General features: G+C 37.7%; 1 protein-coding gene across 2 annotated transcripts in view; it reads right to left on the reverse strand.

The window, feature by feature from the left end:
- LAMA2 (laminin subunit alpha 2) overlaps positions 1-22,687 on the reverse strand; it is a 708,999-nt gene extending 686,312 nt beyond the window's left edge. For both annotated transcript variants that reach the window (XM_025294565.3, XM_025294564.3), the window contains exon 1: positions 22,395-22,687. In XM_025294565.3, the coding sequence (XP_025150350.3) occupies positions 22,395-22,527 (133 nt within the window). In that variant the 5' untranslated portion in view covers positions 22,528-22,687. The remainder of the gene's footprint in view (positions 1-22,394) is intronic.
- Positions 22,688-22,888: the final 201 nt, after the last annotated feature.

A 22,888-nucleotide genomic window follows, 5' to 3' on the forward strand; every position in this document is an offset into this window, starting at 1 on the left:
GAGGTGTGGGAAAGTTTAAAAACAGCTGTAGAAGGTAATCTTTACCTATGTGCTTAGTTCAGTTGTGTCCAACTCTACGACCCTGTGGAGTGTAGCCTGCCAGGCTCCTCCTTCATGGATTCTCCAGGCAAGAATACTAGCGTGGGTTTCCATGCCCTCCTCCAGAGGATCTTCCCAAACCAGAGATTGAACCCAGGTCTCCGGCATTGCAGGCAGATTCTTTACTGTCTGAGCCACCAGGGAAACCCAAGAATACTGGAATGGGTAGCCTATCCCTTCTCCAGGGGATCTTCCCAATCCAGGAATCAAACTAGTCTCTCCTGCATTGCAGACAGATTCTTTACCAGCTGAGTTACCAGGGAAGTCCTAGTTGAATTTAAAACGTCCTTGACCTGGTTGAATTTAAAATGTTCCTCCCCTCAAACTGGACTGAGGTGATGTGTCCCAGGCCTTGGTATTCCCTGGGTCCCCTTGAGGAAATGGTTCTAGAATTAATGGCTTTTAGACTGTTCTAAGGACAATTTCCCCTTTGAGTCTAACACTCCTTACCAAAAAAAAAAAAAAAAGGGGGGGGGGAGGTTATCTACAACTGGATACCTACATCTGAGATTATTATCTATGGTAACAGATAAGGAGGTCTCAACACCAGGCCTCTTAAAACCAAAGTCCATTGTCTTTGTCATCTTCTTTGTCACCTTAGCCCACCCATTCTTCTGCCTCCACAGCAGTAGCTCTGCTTTCAAGTCCCTGAAACAGATCTCCAGATAAAAGAGTCTATTCTCACTAAGATCTCTCCCCTGAGCTTGAAACAAAAGAAATATTTTAATTTCACTCTTTAGAAAAGAAAGGCTTTCTCAGCACTATGTAAAATACTTCATTTTCTACAAGAACTTTCATAATAAAATATAAAATAAAAGACAGTTAACAAGAGAAAGCTACAATTACAGCTTAAGATCCGCAAAGACTTTATAAAGACCTACTGTTAGAGAAACCGCCCACAAATATATTTATAATCCATAAGTTTTATCTAATTTTTACCCGATAGTTGCAAAATACACTAAGAAATATTTCAATTGGTTTTAAAAAGGAAAAAAAAAAAACAAACATGAAATTAAGCAATGGAGTTTAACAGAATTCTTCTCTACAACAACTATGTAAATCGAGAGTAGTTTCTTTGAAACAGAATTGAAAACACACATAATGCATTTTAACGCAGAGTGTACAAAGACACTAAGATCTGTAATCCTGCTAAATGTCAACAATACTGTAACCCACTTATTGTGGAGTCACACATAATGAAATTCCATTTATAGTGAAGTAGAATGGAAATTTAAAATTATGTCAATGGAATGTAATGCATAAAACATAATTCCAGTAATGTTCATGTCTTATTAGAAAGAAATCTTAGTGAAATGATGACTTCACTATAAGTCTCCAATGTCTCTCAAAGGGGATATTCAAAATAACATGAGATTTTAAAATCAATATTTTACTCAGTGTATTATAATAAACTCAGTTTATAATTCCTTAATAATATGAAACTATACACAAGTCTATTGGAAAGATAAAAAGGCATGTATATTAATATGAAACAATTTGACATATGTATTCTAAGCTGTATCTGATACTTATGAATAGAATGTTAAAAAATCAATTAAATAATACAATTAAGTGACAGAAGAAGTAAAATTATCTTAAACACACAGAAAAAATGATGAATTTTTCTCTCTGGAAAAGATGAGAAACCATCATTTTTTTGAGTGAATCAAAAAAACGTTTTTATAGATTATCTATAGAGTCAGTGTTTAACCCTACCGTCCCTAAACTGTTACAAAGCTTCAGTTTTTATATTAGCTTTCTCCATTTAAAAATTGCTACTTTCCATATCAGAGAGAAGATTTATATAAAACTGAAATACATGTCTGGGATTTAGAAAGTCTGGGATTCTATTTCTATTCATTCTTACTTTTATCAAGTTAAATCATTTATTTTAAGTACTGACACCCATGTTACTCCAAATCTAGGAATACACTGCTACAAACAAGACTCAAAAGTTTTGTGTGGAGGCACAGACATGGTGGTGAAAAAATAAAACATCCTAGATACCAGATGCTACACAAATGTAAAGCATATGAGAGCAGCACAGTGGAACAGGATGCTGTAATTAAGTCCATCAGAAAGAATTTGATTTTCTCTACTAGTCAGTTCAGTTCAGTTCCTCAGTTGTGTCTGATACTTTGCAACCCCATGTACTGCAGTGTGCCAGGCCTCCCTGTCCATCACCAATTCCCGAAGTTTACCCAAACTCATGTCCGTTGAGTCAGTGATGCCATTCAACCGTATCATCATCCTCTGCCATCCCCTTTCCTCATGCCTTCAATCTTACCCAGCATCAGAGTCTTTTCAAATGAGTTAGTTCTTCACATTAGGTGGCCAAAGTATTGGAGTTATAGTTTCAGCATCAGTCCTTCCAATGAATATTCAGATTGATTTCCTTTAGAATGGACTGGTTGGATCTCCTTGCAGTCTACAGCACTCTCAAGAGTCTTCTCCAACACCACAGTTCACACCCATCAATTCTTTGGCACTCAGATTTCTTTACATTCCAACTTTCACATCCATACATGATTACTGGAAAAACCATAGTCTTGACTAGACTGACCTTTGTTGGCAGAGTAATGTCTCTGCTTTTTAATATGCTGTCTAGGTTGGTCAAAACTTTTCTTCCAAGGAGCAGGCATCTTTGAATTTCCTGGCTGCAGTCACCATCTGCAGTGATTTTGGAGCCTAAAAAAATAGAGTCTGTCAGAGTTTCCTCTGTTTCCCCATCTATTTGCCAGGAAGTGATGGGACCAAATGCCATGATCTCAGTTTACTGAATGTTGAGTTTTAAGCCACCTTTTTCACTCCCCTCTTCCACTTTCATCAAGAGGCTCCTTAGTTTTTCTTTCAGTTCAGTTCAGTTCAGTTCAGTCACTCAGTCGTGTCTGACTCTTTGTGACCCCATGAACCGCAGCACACCCGGCCTCCCTGTCCATCACGAACTCCCGGAGTTCACTCAGACTCACTTCCATCAAGTCAGTGATGCCATCCAGCCATCTCATCCTCTGTCATCCCCTTTTCCTCCTGCCCACAATCCCTCCCAGCATCAGAGTCTTTTCCAATGACTCAACTCTTCGCATGAGTTGGCCAAAGTACTGGAGTTTCAGCTTTAGCATCATTCCTTCCAAAGAAATCCCAGGGCTGATCTCCTTCAGAATGGACTGGTTGGATCTCCTTGCAGTCCAAGGCACTCTCAAGAGTCTTCTCCAACACCACAGTTCAAAAGCATCAATTCTTCAGCGCTCAGCCTTCTTCACAGTCCAACTCTCACACCCATACATGACCACAGGAAAAACCATAGCCTTGACTAGACGGACCTTTGTTGGCAAAGTAATGTCTCTGCTTTTGAATATGCTATCTAGGTTGGTCATAACTTTCCTTGCAAGGAGTAAGCATCTTTTAATTTCATGGCTGCAGTCACCATCTGCAGTGATTTTGGAGCCCCAAAAAATAAAGTTTGACACTGTTTCCACTGTTTCCCCATCTATTTCCCATGAAGTGATGGGACCAATGCCATGATCTTCATTTTCTGAATGTTGCCTTTGACTGTGTGGGTCACAATAAACTGTGGAAGATTCTGAAAGACATGGGAATACCAGACCACCTGACCTGCCTTTTGAGAAATCTGTATGCAGGTCAGGAAGCAACAGTTAGAACTGGACATGGAAAAACAGACTGGTTCCAAATAGGAAAAGGAGTACGTCAAGGCTGTATGTTGTCACCCTGCTTATTTAACTTATATGCACTGGATTGGAGATCCAATCCAGAGATCCAATCCAAACGCTGGATTGGAAGAAGCACAAGCTGGAATCAAGATTGCTGGGAGAAATATCAATAACCTCAAATATGCAGATGATGCCACCCTTATGGCAGAAAGTGAAGAGAAACTAAAGAGCCTCTTGATGAAAGTGAAAGTGGAGAATGAAAAAGTTGGCTCTGCCATAAGGGTGGTGTCATCTGCATATCTGAGGTTATTGATATTTCTCCCAGCAATCTTGATTCCAGCTTGTGCTTCATTCAGTGCAGCATTTCTAATGATGTACTCTGCATATAAGTTAAACAAGCAGGATGACAATATAGAGCCTTGACGTACTCCTTTTCCTATCTGGAGCCAGTTTGTTTTTCCATGTCCAGTTCTAATTGTTGCTTCCTGACCTGCATACAGGTTTCTCAAGAGGCAGGTCAGGTGGTCTGGTATTCCCATCTCTTGAAGAATTTTCCACAGTTTATTGTGATCCACACAGTCAAAGGCTTTAACATCGTTAATAAAGTAGAAATAGGTGTTTTTCTGGAACTCTCTTGCTTTTTCCATGATCCAGCGGATGTTGGCAATTTGATCTCTGGTTCCTCTGCCTTTTCTAAACCGGCTTGAATATCTGGAAGTTCCCGGTTCATGTACTGCTGAAGTCTGGCTTGGAGAATTTTGAGCATTACTTTACTAGCATGTGAGATGAGTGCAATTGTGCAGTAGTTTGAGCATTCTTTGGCATTGCCTTTCTTTGGGATTGGAATGAAAACTGACCTTTTCCAGTCCTGTAGCCACTGTTGAGTTTTCCAAATTTGCTGGTATATTGAGTGCAGCACTTTCATAGCATCATCTTTCAGGATTTGAAATAGCTGCACTGGAATTCCATCACCTCCACTAGCTTTGTTCGTAGTGATGCTTTCTAAGGCCCACTTGACTTCACATTCCAGGATGTCTTGCTCTAGGTGAGTGATCACACCTTTGTGATTATCTTGGTCATGGAGCTCTTTTTCATACAGTTCTTCTGTGTATTCTTGTCACCTCTTCTTAATATCTTCTGCCTCTGTTAGGTCCATACCATTTCTGTCCTTTATCGAGCCCATCTTTCCATGAAATCTTCCCTTGGTATGTCTAATTTTCTGGAAGAGATCTCTAGTCTTTCCCATTCTGTTGTTTTCCTCTATTTCTTTGCATTGATTGCTGAGGAAGGCTTTCTTATCTCTCCTTGCTATTCTTTGGAACTCTGCATTCAGATGCTTATATCTTTCCTTTTCTCCTTTGCTTTTCACTTCTCTTCTTTTCACAGCTATTTGTAAGGCCTCCATAGACAGCCATTTTGCTTTTTTGCATTTCTTTTCCATGGGGATGGTCTTGATCCCTGTCTCCTGTACAATGTCACGAACCTCCGTCCATAGTTCATCAGGCACTCTACCTATCAGATCTAGTCCCTTAAATCTATTTCTCACTTCCACTTGTATAGTCATAAGGGGTTTGATTTAGGTCATACATGAATGGTCTAGTGGTTTTCCCTACTTTCTTCAACTCATGTCTGAATTTGGCAATAAGTAGTTCATAGTCTGAGCCACAGTCAGCCCCCAGTCTTGTTTTTGCTGACTGTATAGAGCTTCTCCATATTTGGGTGCAAAGAATATAATCAATCTGATTTTGGTGTTGATTATCTGGTGATGTCCATGTGTAGAGTCTTCTCTTGTGGTGTTGGAACAGGGTGTTTGCTATGACCAGTGTGTTACCTTGGCAAAATCTAACTATGGTGGAGGTAATGAAGATAATGACAACCTCTTTCAAAAGGCCCCAAGCATGCACTGCTGCACTCAGTGCCCCCAACCTGCAGCAGGCCACCCCCGACCCATGCCTCCACCAGAGACTCATGAACACTCATGGGCAAGTCTGGGTCAGTCTCTTGTGGGATCACTGCTCCTTTCTCCTGGGTCCTGGTACACACAAGGTTCTGTTTGTGCCCACTAAGAGTTTGTTTCCCAGTCCTGTGTAAGTTCTGGCAACTCTATGGTGGGGTTAATGGCAACCTCCTCCAAGAGGGTTTGTGCCATACCCAGGTCTGCTGTACCCAGAGCCCATGCCACTGTGGCAGTCCACCACTCACCCATACCTCTCTATAGAAATCATGATAACCATGTTATGTCCTTACTTAAATTTAATTTTTAGGATCTGCTCTGTTAAATTTATACTAATTGCTGAACAGAAATTTTAGAAGTGTTTAATATTCATTCCCAGTTACAGTGCAATATTTAACTTGAAAGAAATTTGCCAGTATGCTAATAATTCTATAGTTTTGGGAAAAAAAATAGCTGAGTGCAGAGTATTTTTATTATCTGATTTATATTGTCATTTCAATCACTTTACTGTTTCTTCATCTATGAATAATACACACCAAGAGAATAAAGATTGGAGTAGCATGTCAGTTTTCTATTTCCTTTAAGTAAATTTTCAATTGAAAATATTGCCATGGCCTAATGAGTTCTTGTAGACTAGGGCTTCATCTGGTATTAAAAGGAAGAAAACATAGCTAATTGCAACAGAAGTTCCTACTCCTCCCTCCCACCCTCTCAGCTCATAAACACAGAAATCAATCAAGAAACCTAAGAAAATTTTACATATATAATAGGATGAATATTTTTACACTATACATAATGATAAGTGGGGCTAAAGTTACAGAAGTGATAGAGGTGTATTCACACCTGAGGACCTGGAGGAAATGAGCTTTTAACTCCATCTTAAAAATAAAGAGAAAGAAGCATGTTCAAAAGTAGGGCATGCTGAAGAAAAGGAAAGATTTCTTGATGGCTCAAAGAGCTCAGTAAAGGCATAGAGGGTGAGGATTACCTTTTTGGAAAAAAATGGGTGAAAACAGATTAATATAGAAAAGCTAAAAAGGAAAATCCTTTCCAAATGATGAGCTTAGAAAATGTTGACGGGTTAGGGACAAAACTGGTGGAGAACCTGAAATATTAGTGTCTAATATATATTTTAAATGATAGCTGGTAAACATTTTAATCTTATGTTTATAATCCTCATCCAAAAAAGACCCCACACACAGAAAAGTCCTGAGTAAACAAAGAAATACGCATTCCTCATCCAAAGCTTAAAAATTGCTCAGCTCTTACTGGAATATCCTAAGAAAGAAAGTATGCCTCAAAAGCATAAAAAGCATTCTAAATTATTTTATTTATCACATTAGTGGTATCGATAACAACACCTCATAATTGCACATACTGTGTTTCAGTATTTTTTGAAAGATATATCTTATAAAAATACTCATTCTGTCACCCTGCTTTTTTAACTTTTATGCAGAGTACATCATGAGAAATGCTAGGCTGGAAGAAGCACAAGCTGGAATCAAGATTGCTGGGAGAAATATCAATAACCTCAGATATGCAGATGACACCACCCTTATGGCAGAAAGTGAAGAGGAACTAAAAAGCCTCTTGATGAAGGTGAAAGAGGAGAGTGAAAAAGTTGGCTTAAAACCCAACATTCAGAAAACAAAGATCATGGCATCTGGTCCCATCACTTCATGGCAAATAGATGGGGAAACAGTGGAAAAGTGTCAGACTATTTTTTTGGGCTCCAAAATCACTGCAGATGGTGACTGCAGCCATGAAATTAAAAGACGCTTACTCCTTGGAAGAAAAGTTCTGACCAACCTAGATAGCATATTCAAAAGCAGAGACATTACTTTGCCAACAAAGGTCCGTCTAATTAAGGCTATGGTTTTTCCTGTGGTCATGTATGGATGTGAGAGTTGGACTGTGAAGAAGGCTGAGTGCCAAAGAATTGATGCTTTTGAACTGTGCAGTTGGAGAAGACTCTTGAGAGTGCCTTGGACTGCAAGGAGATCCAACCAGTCCATTCTGAAGGAGATCAGCCCTGGGATTTCTTTGGAAGGAATGATGCTAAAGCTGAAACTCCAGTACTTTGGCCACCTCATGCGAAGAGTTGACTCACTGGAAAAGACTCTGATGCTGGGAGGGATTGTGGGCAGGAGGAGAAGGGGATGACAGAGGATGAGATGGCTGGATGGCATCACTGACTCGAAGGACGTGAGTCTGAGTGAACTCCGGGAGTTGGTGATGGACAGGGAGGCCTGTAGTGCTGCGATTCATGGGGTTGCAAAGAGTCGAACACGACTGAGCGACTGAACTGAACTGAACGATAAAAAGATTAGGAAATATAGTACATGTACAGCAATTTTTAAAGGCAATTCTTTTAGTCTGCCCAAAAAGAGTAGCTTCATTTTACAATTTTTATTGTGTGCCTACTATATGCCAGTCTAAAGACAAGAAATAGAGCAGTAAATTTTAAAAGTCCTATTATTATAAAACTTACCATATTAATTTCTAAACATTACACAGCTGAAGATCTTGAAAGAGTAACTAGTTAATTATGTGCCCTTCTAGCTTTTTGAAATAACAATAGCTCTTGAAGTTTGTACAAGATTGGATTCATCGTTCTACTTATTACATAAATGAAAATCATAAACAGGTTAGACTCATTATATACATGAGCCAACTTTGACCTTAATCTATGGACTCCTGGATAAATATGGAAACTTAGGATAGGTTTGCTTTCTCAGAACATCTTAGGTAGCACATACTAGGAAGCCTGTGGATAAAATCTGCCCTTGAAAGTTGATTGGAAAATATTTTGTAAAAACTTGAGAAAGATCATAAAGAAAATAAAAGTATTTTGAAGAATTTTTCAACATATCATTTCTACATACAGAGTGTATCAGTAACTATTTGCAAAACCAATGAAGATAGGATGTGCATTTTAAATATTTCCTTTCCATACCAATTTACTTTTTCTGTGTTACTGGGAGGTACGTGACAAAAAATAAATAAGTAAATATAAAAAAAAGGAAGATGTGCCAAGGTTTTCAATACAGAAGAACTAAGTGTATTAAGAGTCACTAGGGAAAAAAATCAAGGAAAGGGGTGAAGAAAAACTTTATATGTCAGTGATGCCTTTGACCAAACCTATCATTTATCATAATACAGAGTAGTATTATTAACAATACTATTTGTATGGCATATTTTATTTAACCCTTACAACAACCCCATGAGATAGAGTTGAACGTTATGTTCTCAATCTTCTTTATTAGATGGCAATTGAATTTCAGAATAGTTAAATGAATCTAAAGTATTGTTTAAGGTCGCAGTTTTAGCAAGGACTAGAGGCAAAACTTGTATCCTGGAGTCCCAATTACAAATCTAGTGATTTTTTTCCAATTTACCACAGTGAAAAATTAACCAGTTGTACATTACATGTTAAACATGATTGAAACTTTTTAAATAGGGAAGGAGACTATAGCAAGTCTGTTGTTTAGTCGCTAAGTTGTGTCCGACTCTTTACGGCCCCCTAAATCATAGACTGCCAGGCTCCTCTGTACGTGGGATTTCCCAGGTAAAAATACCAAAACGGGTTACCATTTCTTTCTCCAAGGGATCTTCCTGACCCAGGGATCCAACCCGGGTCTCTTGCATTGCAGGCGGGTTCTTTACGGCCAAGTCCTAGGAAGTGTTTTGTCTGATTTTTTTTCTTTCTTCAAAATCTGATGTCCCCAAGCTAAAAAAAAGCAGGTTTTCCTAGAGATCTGTTTGGGTTCCATGATTTCCTGAGGTAGTGTTTATTTGTTTCAGAAATTTACAACTAGACTTACTGCACAGGTAGACAAACTAAAACTTCTCCCTATTCAGACTGTTTTTTCACTTTAGTGAATAGAGACAGTCCAAATAAAGAGAGTCTATATTGAGAGCTTTTTAACAATCCAATTAGACTTTTCATTGAAGACCATCCTAAAATTAATTCCCATTGTGTGTCAAACATGCTGAATTGTCACCTCTACCCAAGAAGATGTTAATGAAGACAGATGCTTCATGTGTTGAAAATAATAACTAATCTTTATGAAGCACTTGTCAAGTGCCATACATTGAGGTCTTTAAAGAGTAGTTTATCAATCCCTAATAAATTCAGCTCAAAAAAGGAGAAATTCCTTTTATTTTTTTTTAATTTTTTAATTTTTTATTTTTTTTACTTTACAATATTGTATTGGTTTTGCCATACATCAACATGCATCCGCCACGGGTGTACACGTGTTCCCCATCCTGAACCCCCCTCCCACCTCCCTACATGTATAATATCATAGAAACAAATCGCCAGTCCAGGTTTGATGCAGGATACAGGAAGCTTGGGGCTGGTACACTGGGATGACCCAGAGGGAATGGTATGGAGAAATTCCTTTTAAAAGTTTATTATATCATAATTAAAATATAAATAGCCACAAAGTACTGCTAAAATTTCCATTCTGTTGCCTGCTTAAACAAGTTCTCATATTGGGCTACTAGCATAATCATTAGCTAATTATAGGACTTTGTGTTCCTTCCTATCTCTATTATTGACTTGGGTGACCTTGATAGAATTCTTCAATTGCTCTGCAGTGACATAAATAGTTTCTCATCTATAATCTCTTAGGGTCTACTTGTAGAATATTTTGCTCTTCTATAGCAAAATGTCCTGGTGGTCTAGTGGCTATGATTCGGTCCTTTCACCACTGAGGCCCCAACACGAGTCACTGGTCAGCGAAGGTGTGTTTCTTGGGGCTTCCCTGGTGGCTCAGATGGTGAAGAATCCAGATGGTAAAGAATCCATCTGCGGTGTGGGAAAACTAGGATGGATCCTCGGGTTGGGAAGATCCCCTAGAGAAGGGAACGGCTATCCACTCCAGTATTCTCGCCTGGAGAATTCCACGGACAGAGAAGCCTGGCAGGCTACAGTCCATAGGGTTGCAAAGAGTTGGATACAACTAAGCGACTTTCACAAAGCAAAAGGGGTGTTATATGCACTGAAAGTATTTTGAGCTTTGTGATCAGGTAATAAAAGAAAGAAGAAACTGGCTAACATTTACTGATTAACTGCCAAGTATTTTCACAAATGAGGATGAGGAAGGCATCACTGATTCAAGGGACATAAAGTTGGGTGAATTCCAGGAGATGGTAAGGGACATGGAGGACTGGTATGCTGCAGTCCATGGGATCACAAACAGTTGGACATGAATTAGTGACTGAACAATAACAACAATTTTCACAAATATTATCTAGCGTAATTCTATTTTATGAATGGAAAATTTAAACTCTGTTGACTCAGGTTTTTGGTCTCAGTAAGAAAAATGGCAACATGGCTATGAATCCAATTCTTTCCATCTCCCAAGTCTATACTTTTTCTGCTAATTCAAGTTATCTCCAAAGCAGAGGAATATATATGGAAATTGAAGACATAAAGAAATATATGTTGTAAAGAACAGACTTGTGGTTGCCAAGGGGCAGAAGTGTTCGAGAGGGATGGAGTGGCAGTTTGGGATTAGCAGATGCAAACTAGTATATACAGAATGGATAAACAACAAGGTCCTAGTGTGTAACACAGGGAGCTATATTCAATGGCCTGTGATAAACCATAATGGAAAAGAATATAAAAAGAATGTATACATGTGTATATAACTGAACCACTTTGCTGTACAGCAGAAATTAACCCAACATTGTAAATCAACTATACCTTTAAAAAAAAAAGTATATGTTAATAAGAGTCTTTTTTATAACAAGCTATGAAGTTCACAATAGTGAAATACTACAACATAAATTCCAATTAAAATTGAATTCATACATTTGTGTTTTTAAGTATATGAGCAAATACTTTCATAAACAGCCTCAGCTGAATTTGATACACCACAGGGCTGGAGGAAAAAAAAAGGCTGCTTCAAGCCAGAGACACCAAGACAACTTTTAGGCCTAATTCATTTTTCTTGAGGCACTTTGAAAATTCACATTTATTGAGTGCCTAATAGATGCACCATGCTTTATATTCATTGTTTTATATACTCCTCACAATAAACCAATGAGATGAAGTAGCTACCTGAAATGGCAATTGCACTCCTTTGTGTTCTCCTTCACACTTTGAGCCTCATTCGGTAATTGAAAAAGGCATAGCAGGCAATAAGCCAGAAAATTGGGGCAGCTACTACAGGCTTTTGAAAAAATATACTTGATGTGGCAAATTCGACTAACCTTATTTCCTCTTTAGAATAGGACCTTATATGTTACAAGCAACTTAAAACGAATTACACTTTAGAGTTTTAACAGTATAGCTACCAGACTGAAAACTATAAATGATCCCATTTACAGCTTATTCTGTGGTCTATAAGCATTTATCAAGGCAACTAGGTTTTTTTGAAAATTCAGAACCCTAGAAGTTTTTAGATTCGTTTATTCTATATTTTTGCTTATAAAACTGAAAATCTAATGATTAAACAATCAAATAATATATTAAATATATTAAGTACTGTGAGAGCATTAAACTATAAAGGATACATAGATACACATACAAATCCTCTCAAACTCTAGGATGTTTGCACAATTTTCTGTCTTAACTGAGAGGTTTGACTTCAAACAGAACTCTTTAAATCTTTTTATGAAGATGCCAGGGTTCTGCACTTTTCAGAAGGAATTTTGAGATTAACTCTGCTCTTATTCTTATATATATCATTTGATTCTTGCTCTTTTCATTCACAGACATATACAGTAACTATTTTTTAAAGAATCTGTTATAAAGACAATTGCTTCTAGCCTACTGAAGTAATTTCTGTAAGGTGACTCACAGAAATAATCAATTAATTTTTTGTTATAGTCTGCTGCTGCTGCTAAGTCGCTTCAGTCGTGTCTGACTCTGTGCGACCCCATAGACGGCAGCCCATGCTGTCTGTCCTCTGTCCCTGGGATTCTCCAGGCAAGAATACTGGAGTGGGTTATAGTCTAGTACCCAATAATCCAAATCCTAAAAATTTAAAGACTAAAATTTGATGGATACTTTGAAATTTATGCATAGCTTTGAGTATTATGCATGTGTATTTCTGCATACTTTTAAGTAGTGTGTGTGTTTAAATGAAAATGAGTTTCGAAGACTATATGTTTTATTTTTCTTGTTCTTCCATGAGACCTAGTGAATCTTCAATTTAAAACTAGACTACTAACATAATTCAGAAATAATATGATTTTTAAGGTATTTTATAAAGGATCAGAAAGGATCTAAAGCTCCAAAAGAGATGGCAACTCAGGGTCCACAAAACCAAGAAAAGGAACATATTCTAATTTCTAAAACTAACAGTGGAACATGTGTTTGTCCTTGACAAATTTCTCCTTCTCTAAAATGAGGATAATTATATTAACCTGTTGGAAACTTTTGCTGTGCAAATGAATGCGTTAACACTCACAAGGCACTAGATACTATTAAACCAATCTAAAGCATCTGGCACGCAGACCTAGTTGAACAAAGAGCCTTGGGAAATCGCACAGCCCAGTAGTCAATTGAGAAGACCATAAGAGGAGAGATGTCGATAACTTCCTACAAGGTGCCTCTACCAAGAGCCAGACACGAAATAGCTGCTCAGGTGTTCATCATTCAGAATTTACACAGATTAACTTGCTATTTGTACTAGATTAGGCCTGCTACAGAAAGCCAGCATTATGAGTAATAAACCACTAATAGACTAGCCTCTACAATCTTCTTCTAAATGTCATGTGCCAAACAGGATAAAGCTCCCATATTAAAATCCACATTCAAGATGACTGGAAAAATACTATATTTTTATTCATATTAAACATCTTTGGAAGGCAATCCCCTAGCTTTAACTCTCAATGTAATTTTAGATTATGTCTCAAAACTATCTTTAGATGATAATTATCTGTGACTTTTAATAAGATGAAATATGTAGGTAAAGTTTATCCTTTCATACTTTCTAAAAAGTTAAATTTGTTAGAATCATCTCTTTGAAAACCATATTGTATTCAGAATCAGGATATTAAAGGAAAAAGAAAGGGAGGGAGGAAGGGGATGAGGGAAGGAAAGAAGCAGAGGTAGGGAGAAAGGGAAGGGAGGGAGGAGGCAAGAAGGAAGACAGAGATGGTTTGTTTTAAATGATAAAATTAGGTCAGCCCAAAATTGAGTTACTTTATTCCAAAGATTACTGCAAGACTTACAGAGATCCTTAAAGAAGTTATAAAAATCGAAGTAGAGCATCGAGTGCTTCTAACTGTAAAAAGGTTGATAACATTTCAAAGTTCCTTTCATAAAAGAAGTCATCAGATCAATACATCACTGTGTCATTTTTAATAATAGTACCTAAACTTTAGCTCTGATACTGAAATGAATGATAAAAAAAAAAAAAAGAGAACTCTACGGTACATACATATCCATGTGGGATTATAGAGAATTTTTGTAACAAGTACATTAGCTAAAAATGCTCCAAGAAACCTAAGGCATATTTCTAGGAACACTGGGACAAAATAAAAGGATATGTAGAAGTTCCTTGAACTTGGGCAGTTTTGAGCTATTCATATTCTTTAATAGTAGAATGGAAGTGAGATGCCAAAAGCAAAAAAAAAAAAATTTTTACAAAGATGCCTCTGAGCCTCCTGATGGTAAGATTGTTGAAGTGTAATACTCTGAAATGGATTCTCTTAAACATGCTCTACAAATGAAAGGTTAGGGGCAGGAGATGAATTTAAAATAATCCTACGTTTATCCTATGTGTCTACCCCAATGGATTAGAGCTTGCTTGAGATGAAAAATATTAATTTATTCAATTCATTCATTTTATTCTGCTCAAAACTCTTCAGTATCATCCACCTGAGTTAGACTAAAAAGCAAAATCTTTACAGTGATCAAGTCCACATTACTTTTCTAGCCCTTCAAATTGTGCTTTAGACCTTTGTAAGCCTGTTGCCTGTGCTCAGAGTACTCTTCCAGCTGATATCTGTATTAATCATTCCCAAAACCCCAGCAAGTGTTCACTCAAGGGTGACCTGCTCAGTGAGGTCAACCTTTATCCCTTTATCACTATTTAAAAATAGAAACCATCCTTCATTCTTAGAACTCCTGACTCCTTTTTGTTGTATTTGTCCAGAAATCCATCACTGGCTACATTCTACACAATATAGGTATTCATGATATTACTTATTCATTATATATTCATCATATTTGTCTCAACTAGAATATAAACTCCATAAGAGCAGGGATATGTTGAGTTTGTTGTTGTTGTTGGGCGGGGGGAGCTCTCTTTTGCTCACTGAATACAATCATTCTTTTTAACCACATTCCAATACACATAGGCCCAACCCACCAATTTCTTGCAGAAATTCTGGCCTTGGAATTCAGTTTTACCCATGGGTTCAGCCCAGAATCCATCTTCTTTCTGGCTGCCTGGTATACACTGAGCCTGGCATGAGTCTTGGAGAATCATGTGCCTATCTAATGCTGTCCTTCTCTAAGCCCCACCTTCTTTTCCCATTCACCTCAGTTGGCTTCTGCCTTAGTTCCTGCTTAGCTACCCATTTCAAAGTTGTGACTAAGACTCCTAAACTCCAGTCTTCCAGATTAGAAACTAGACAATTTGGCCACTGACAATGTTTTCTTCCTCATCTTTTCCATAGGGTCTCCACGTGCTAAATAAGGACATAAAGCATATTGGACAGATAACCTGGAGTCACCTATTTTATTTAAGTACTCTCTTGGAAACTCTTCCAGACATGTTCTACCCACAGGATAAAATCCTACTGGACAGCTAATGCTGGCTGGACTCAGGTGTGCATTTGATAAATCCTTTGGACTCTATAAGGACAGATAACCACCCCACTAATCTTGTTATGCACAGGCTAAACAGAAATTAGTATTCCCTGTTCTGGGCCCACGAGGCCTTGATTCCTCCTCTTCCATTGTGGCCCACCATCATAGTTCCAAAATTCTGAAGTAGATTATGAAAGGAGATGTCAGACCCCGTATAAAGCTTAGATGAATTTCTTTTTATAGGTCACTGCTAAATCTATTTGGACTAGAAGAAAGAACAATGATTCATTCTCAGCAGTCCACATTGAAAAGTCTAGCACATTAGTCATTTTCATGAATAATCAGTATTTATTAAATATATGAATAGAAAAAAGAGTGGCAATGATCTACTTTAGATAAATGGGGCTGGAAAATACTGGGAAATCTACCAAAAAAGGAAACTTTTTTGAGTAGCAGCTATTACAGTATAACTGAAAGGTGTAAAAAATCCAAATTCTACTACTTCAGAAATCCTTCTTATTTAACTAAAACCATGTTTTAGTTAAAAAAAATCCATGTTTTTCTTACAGCAACCATATCTGGGTAGAACTCTTGGGGTATCTATTTGAGTTGTTAAATAATTACATCTAAAGAAGGTGAAAAGTGTAGTCATTACAGTGAGGTGAAATCTCATCTTTTAGGAGCTACAGTAACTGAAGTGAATTAAGAAACAATTGGACAAAATAAACAAATGCAACCTAATTAAACTTAAAAGCTTTTGCACAGCAAAGGGAAACCATACATAAGACAAAAAGATAACCCTCAGAATGGGAGAAAATATTTGCAAACCAAGCATCTGACAAAGGATTAATCTCCAAATATACAAGCAGCTAAATATAAAAAGAAAAAAACCCAATCCAAAAATGAGTGGAAGACATAAATAGACATTTCTCCAAAGAAGACATATAGATGGCCAACAAATCCATGAAAAAATGTTCAACATCATTAATTAATTATTAGAGAAAAGCATATCAAAACTACAATGAGGTATCACCTCATATCAGCCAGATTGGTCATCATCAAAACATCTACAAACTATAGATGCTGAAAAGGATGTGGAAAAAGGGAAACCCTCCTGCACTGTTAGTGGGAATGTCAGTCAGTTCAGTTGCTCAGTAGCATCCGACTCTTTGCGACCCCATGAACTGCAGCACACCAGGTCTCCCTGTTCATCACCAACTCCTGGAGTTCACTCAAACTCATCTCCATCGAGTCCGTGATGCCATCCAGCCATCTCATCCTCTGTCGTCCCCTTCTCCTCCTGCCCCCCAATCCCTCTCAGCATCAGGGTCTTTTCCAATGAGTCAACTCTTCCCATGAGGTGGCCAAAGTATTGGAGTTTCAGCTTCAGCATCAGTCCTTCCAAAGAACACCCAAGGCTGATCTCCTTTAGAATGGACTGGTTGGATCTCCTTGCAGTCCAAGGGACTCTCAAGAGTCTTCTCCAACACCACAGTTTAAAAGCATCAATTCTTCAGCACTCAGCTTTCTTCACAGTCCAACTCTCATATCCATACATGACCACTGGAAAAACCATAGCCTTGACTAGATAGACCTTTGTTGACAAAGTAATGTCTCTGCTTTTCAATATGTTATCTAGGTTGGTCATAACTTTCCTTCCAAGGAGTAAGCGTCTTTTAATTTCATGGCTGCAATCCATCTGCAGTGATTTTGGAGCCCCAAAAAATAAAGTCTGACACTGTTTCCGCTGTTTCCCCATCTATTTGATACAAATACTATTAAGAACAGTATGGAAGTTCCTTAAATCACTAAAAATAAAACTACCATATGAGCCAGCAATCCCCACTACGGGGTATATACTCTGAGAAAACCACAATTCAAAAAGACACACGTACCCCAATGTTCACTGCAGCACTATTTACAAAAGCCAGGACATAAAAGCAACATAAGTGTCCATCAACAGATGAACAGAAAAAGAAGATGTGAAACATATATACAATGAAATATTATTTATCCATGAAAAGGAAAGAAACTGGGTCATCTCTAGTGATGTGGATGGACCTAGAGTCTGTCAAAAAGTCAAAAAGAGAAAAACAAACATTGTATATTAACTCGTATGCATGGAATATAGAAAGATGGTATAGATGAGCCTGTTTGCAAGCCAGGAATAGAGACACAGACATAGAGAACAAATATGTGGACACAGGTGGGAAGGGGAAGAAGGTGAGATGAACAAGGAGAGTATGACTGAGATATATACACTACCATGTGTAAAATAGATAGCTAGTAGGAAGCTGCTATATAGCACAGGGAGCTTAGCTCGGTGCTCTGAGATGACCTAGAGGGGTGGGATGTGGGGCGTGAGAGGGATGTTCAAGGGAGGGGGGATGTATGTATACATATAGCTGATTCACTTCACTGTACAGCAAAAATTAACACAACACTGTAAAGCAATAATACTGCAAATAAAAAATTAAAATAAAAAATAAGAGACCCAGCTAATACATCATAAAAAGAGTATGATGTGTATTAATAAATATTAACCAGAATTATAACCAAAATTTATTCAAACTTTTGCAAGAAAGGTCCTATATCTTTCTCATGTGCATATTACAGTGTGCCTAGAATAAGATCCTATTTGTTTACACAATAAAATGTTAAATATAAAAAATTTAGAGAGACAGAATTGGCAAAGCATGTGCAAGGTTTTCATAATCCCAAGAAACTCTTGATACAGATTCAGTTCATTACTTTATTACTTTGCAGGAAATCTTAAAATAAAAAAAAATTTAGGAATAAGATATATCAGCAATTTGCATACACCGATAAGTGAGATTTTAAGAATATATAAAGTATGTTATTTAAATAAACTCTAACACATCCATAATATAACAGTCAATGGTGAATATGTTCATATTCTTACTCATACACTTTACATGTTATAAATCATTTTTACCAAACTAGTCGGCCAATACGCAGTGAACAAGCCAACAAGTTACAAATGTAACAAAAGGAAATACCATAAAAAAAAAATCAATTACAGCTTTACAGCCACAATAAATCCCCTGAAAAGTTCTCAGGTAATTTATAAAGTGTTCTCACATTTTATAGCACAGGATGTTTTAGAACTGTGCAATTTATGGTGATGTGGAAATTACATATTAAATTTTTAAGTATTCTTGCCAAACATGAGTGACAATCATCTCAAAGATGTTTTTATTTTAAATCTCAGAAGACATCTAAAAACACATTTATATTCATTGAATATTTTCTTGACATTTTTTAAGAAATCAGAAGTTCAAATACAAGTATGCATTCTCAAAACAATAGAATGTAATACTAGAATCCTGGACTTGGTTAAGGACTGGAGACTTGAGTCTTAACTTCCTTTCTGCAGAGGCATTCCTTCCTAAATCATCTCTGACATGTTGCACATTTGATCACTGCATGGACATTTCCAGAAGCTGGGTGTTCCAGCACAACCCAATTATTTCTGAACAGCTCAGAACAGGGAAGGGAGAGGAGGGAGGAGAGGTTTCCTCCCATTTTATTTAACTTAAACCTTCCTCTTTGTCACACTCTTCTATGCATTCAAATTCAGGCTTTAGAAACAATATTTTAGTCTCTCTTCCAAATAACAACCTTTCCAAAAATTCAAGGATATCTCTTATGATTTCCTAAGTGTTTCTTTCTCCAAATTAACAGTCTTTACTTGGAATAATCCTCCTTTAAAAATCTTTTCAGACTTCTAACCTTTCTGCTCTCCTCCTCTAGATTTGCATCCATTTGTCAATGCTGCATTCAAATGTGTACTAAACCAACCAACCAACCTGCTTCTAAGTTTTTTATGAGTTAACTATTCTGTCACCATATCGCACTGAATGTTCATATTGAATTGGCTGCAGTTCAGACTGCCTTTCTCATCCTGTCTTTGTACTCATTCCTATACATATAAAGTACACAACAAATGTCTAAAGAGGGCAAGATGAAACTACTTAACATCTGGATACAAATAACAAAACCAAGTTCATGTAGGTTCTGTTCATGGATCAGCCTATAGAGACCTTTATAGATTCCTGAATCTGATAGTCACCAGCTTAGCCATCTCAATCAATTTTGGAACACCGGCAGTTATCATAAACTTGGATGTTATATTTTCCATCAAGCCATTACCAAGACAAATGAGCATAAGCTCATTTGTCACAGCCCTAAAGACTTCTTCCTGGATTGATCTTGATCTTCTATGCAATAGTCTTTGGAAATTATTTTCACTCAGCTGCAATTTACCTATGATTACATTTCCATTTCCACACATTGTTCACACAAATATCAGGATAAGATCTTATCTACTGCCTTGCTGAAATACAGACCCACTTTGTATCATTTTCCTATTCTGTCAATCTTAAATTTAGTTAAGGAATTTCCTTAGAATATCTTTCCTGCTGAGTCAATACTATTGATACCACAATTCACTGTGTTCTAGAAACTATACAAGATTTCAAAGAAAAAAACAAACAAAAAAAATCTGATTAAGTTTCCAACTTAGTTACAATATCTAAAAATGTTTCCTCATGTCAACATTCTTAGTAAACTGGTACCATACTATAAGGGAACACAGAACTCATTCTAAATTAATTCTTGGCCAGGAAGGTCAGCGCTAGTATAATTGAAAAGAGAAAATTGATGATAGCCAAGAGAACACCTCTTCAGTCAAACTCATATCCAATAATCTTCACTGAGACCTTGCTTTAACCGAGCAGTACTGAAAAGGAAACATGGCTTCAAAAAATTAAATGGAAAAAAAAAAACCTTTTGTACTATAAAATGGGAACTTGAGCATAAAACAATACTAGAAGTGCTCTTAGTTGTTAAGAATTAAGTTATTATCAGTTGCATGAACTTAAGTCACAGCTACTCCAAGCCTTAAATTTTAAATTTGTCTAACAATACATAACGACTGGAGGTAGAATAATCTCACATATATAAGGTATTTTAAAAATATAAAGCACTATACAAATTTAAGGCATTATGAAATATATTTTATGTAAACTTTAATATTAACAAGCTTTAACCATTTATCCATGAGCCAGTCTCTAAATATATTGCAAATAATCTATAAAATACACAATAATTGATGCTAGAATGCAAAATATAGCAGTGTATAGTGGACTCTATGTTATATTTTGTACAGAATTCCTTATTGTGCATAATGTTCAAATGATGTCTCAACAGAATGGCAGTATAATTTCTCCATTCTGAATTCATTTCATCTTGTGCCTGGACCATAGAAATCAGAGTTAATTTTACCTCAAATAAAACTGGGGAGAGGGAGGAGACAGGAGAGAGAATAAGAGAAAAAAAGGGGGGACATGCCATGGAAAACTGTCAGGAACCCACTTGATCCCTACTCTGCATGCTTTGAGCTTCAGGTGAACAGAGGGTTGGTGATCTTGGTATCTTTACTCCCAGCTGCCTAAGAGTATTAAAGTATTATGTTTTGTTAAAACATCACATAACTGAGTAAAGTTAATATTTAAAAGTAGTATTTTTTTAAATCAGCTGCCAAAGATATTCTCAAAATCATTCTCATAAATTCTATTAATTAAGCCACATTGACCCCATTTGACTTCTCAGAAAAGCAAAAGCCAAAATAGAAGGGAAAAAAATGTTATATAGTGAATGTAAGGTCATTTTTATTCTAGGAATTTTAATCAGGGGGTTATTATTATAGCTAGGAGCTTAGATTCCTTTTTTTCCCCTCCCTTTAAAATAAAGTAGCAATGCTAGAAATGCTAGATTGCAAGCAGAAAAACTATCAGAACTGTTGACATAGCTTATTCCAGTTAACCAAAAGAGGGATAAGTATTCTTTAAAATTCTGGCAGATTCGGTCTCATCAAAACTTTCAAAAGCTACTAATCTCCAGATTTTGTACTCTTAGGGTAAACATTTTGATGTTTGAAACCAAACCTTAAATATTTCTTAAACTTTTTTTTTACTTTGATACATGTTTTCCAACTTACAGAAAAGTCTGCTCAAATGTTGTATTATAAATTATTGTGTTAAATGCTGCACGTGCACTTCTTTTAAAATTCATGACCATAAACTAACCCTGCAAAGTCTCCCCAGGGTTTTAGAAATCATATGCATATAAACATTAAGGCGCTCTGAGGAGAGTTATTTGTGTTACATTAAGTATAACTGTTTTCCAAAGTCAGGCGAAAAGTGTTTTCTGGGCACTGTGGTCTTAATTAAAACACAAATGACATAGAGGTTTCATCCGTGTTTAAGCAAGGGGAGGCATTTCACTATAATAAAATAGCATACCCAAAATAGGATGTCGGTAAATAAAAGATGAGTCTGGGGGCACCACTGCCAAGAAAGAAAATCCACATACTTAACGACTTACCGACTGAACAACAAAAAACGCCTTTACACGCCTTGTTCAAAGAGTTAGAAACAAAGTCTCTAAAAATAAAGATGTATCAGCTGCCCTCCATAAAGCTCCAAGACTAGCCACAGCTTGGGAAATCTTTCTCTGCGGGGATGGAAACGGATTTGGGGAAACTTTTTAAAGTTTTTTAATTGGTTGAAAGTTTGCCTCTTAGAAAAACTTAGGAAACTAATTTGCAGGATGTTCAGTGATAGCAAGTAGACACAGAAACGCATGGAAGATGAAAACACTCCGTTTTCTTTGGGGGGAGGTAGGCAGACCGTGGGTGAACTCGGGGAGCTAAAAGTGAACTTGCATCAAACTTAGACCCTCTCACCCCAAAGCGCGCTCCCCAAAGGCAAAGCAAGAAAGCGGTCCCTCTCCAGCAAGTGTAGGACGAAGGGACCAGAGAAGGTCCGCGGGCCCCAGCAGAGCGTGTGACCTGGAGCCCGTGCCTCGACTGTACCTCTTTGCTGATGCGCGGGTGGCTGCCACCGATGATGCTGCTGCTGCTGCTGCCGCTCCGAGCGCTGCGCCTGGCCGCCCCCGAGGCCTCCGCTGAGCAGCAGGACCAGGAGCACCCCGAAGGCTCGGGGCATTGCGGTAGCCCCCAGAGCGGATTCACTTTTCGGGAGCTGGAGTCGCTGCCGCCCGGTTTCCTGGCCCGGGCTAGTAAACTGAGTGTGCAGCAGCTGCTGGCTAAAGGAAGGAGCCAGCCCCCACCCACCCCAGCTCGTTCGCAGCCGGAGGGTGGGGGGAGAAAGAGGACACTCCCCCACCCGCCCCTTTCCCTGGCCGTCGCCCCACAGACTTCCCGGCCCAGGCCCTTAAAGGGTTCTCGGTGAAAGAGGCCTTTTCCTACAGCCTAGGTCCTTCACTGCGAGAAAAGATTGGCTTCATCTGTTAGCTGAACTTCAAGTTAAAGGAAGTCATTGATAAGAGACCACTTTGTGACCTGTA

Source organism: Bubalus bubalis, chromosome 10 (assembly GCF_019923935.1).
Source record: "Bubalus bubalis isolate 160015118507 breed Murrah chromosome 10, NDDB_SH_1, whole genome shotgun sequence".
Classification (NCBI taxonomy): domain Eukaryota; kingdom Metazoa; phylum Chordata; class Mammalia; order Artiodactyla; family Bovidae; genus Bubalus; species Bubalus bubalis.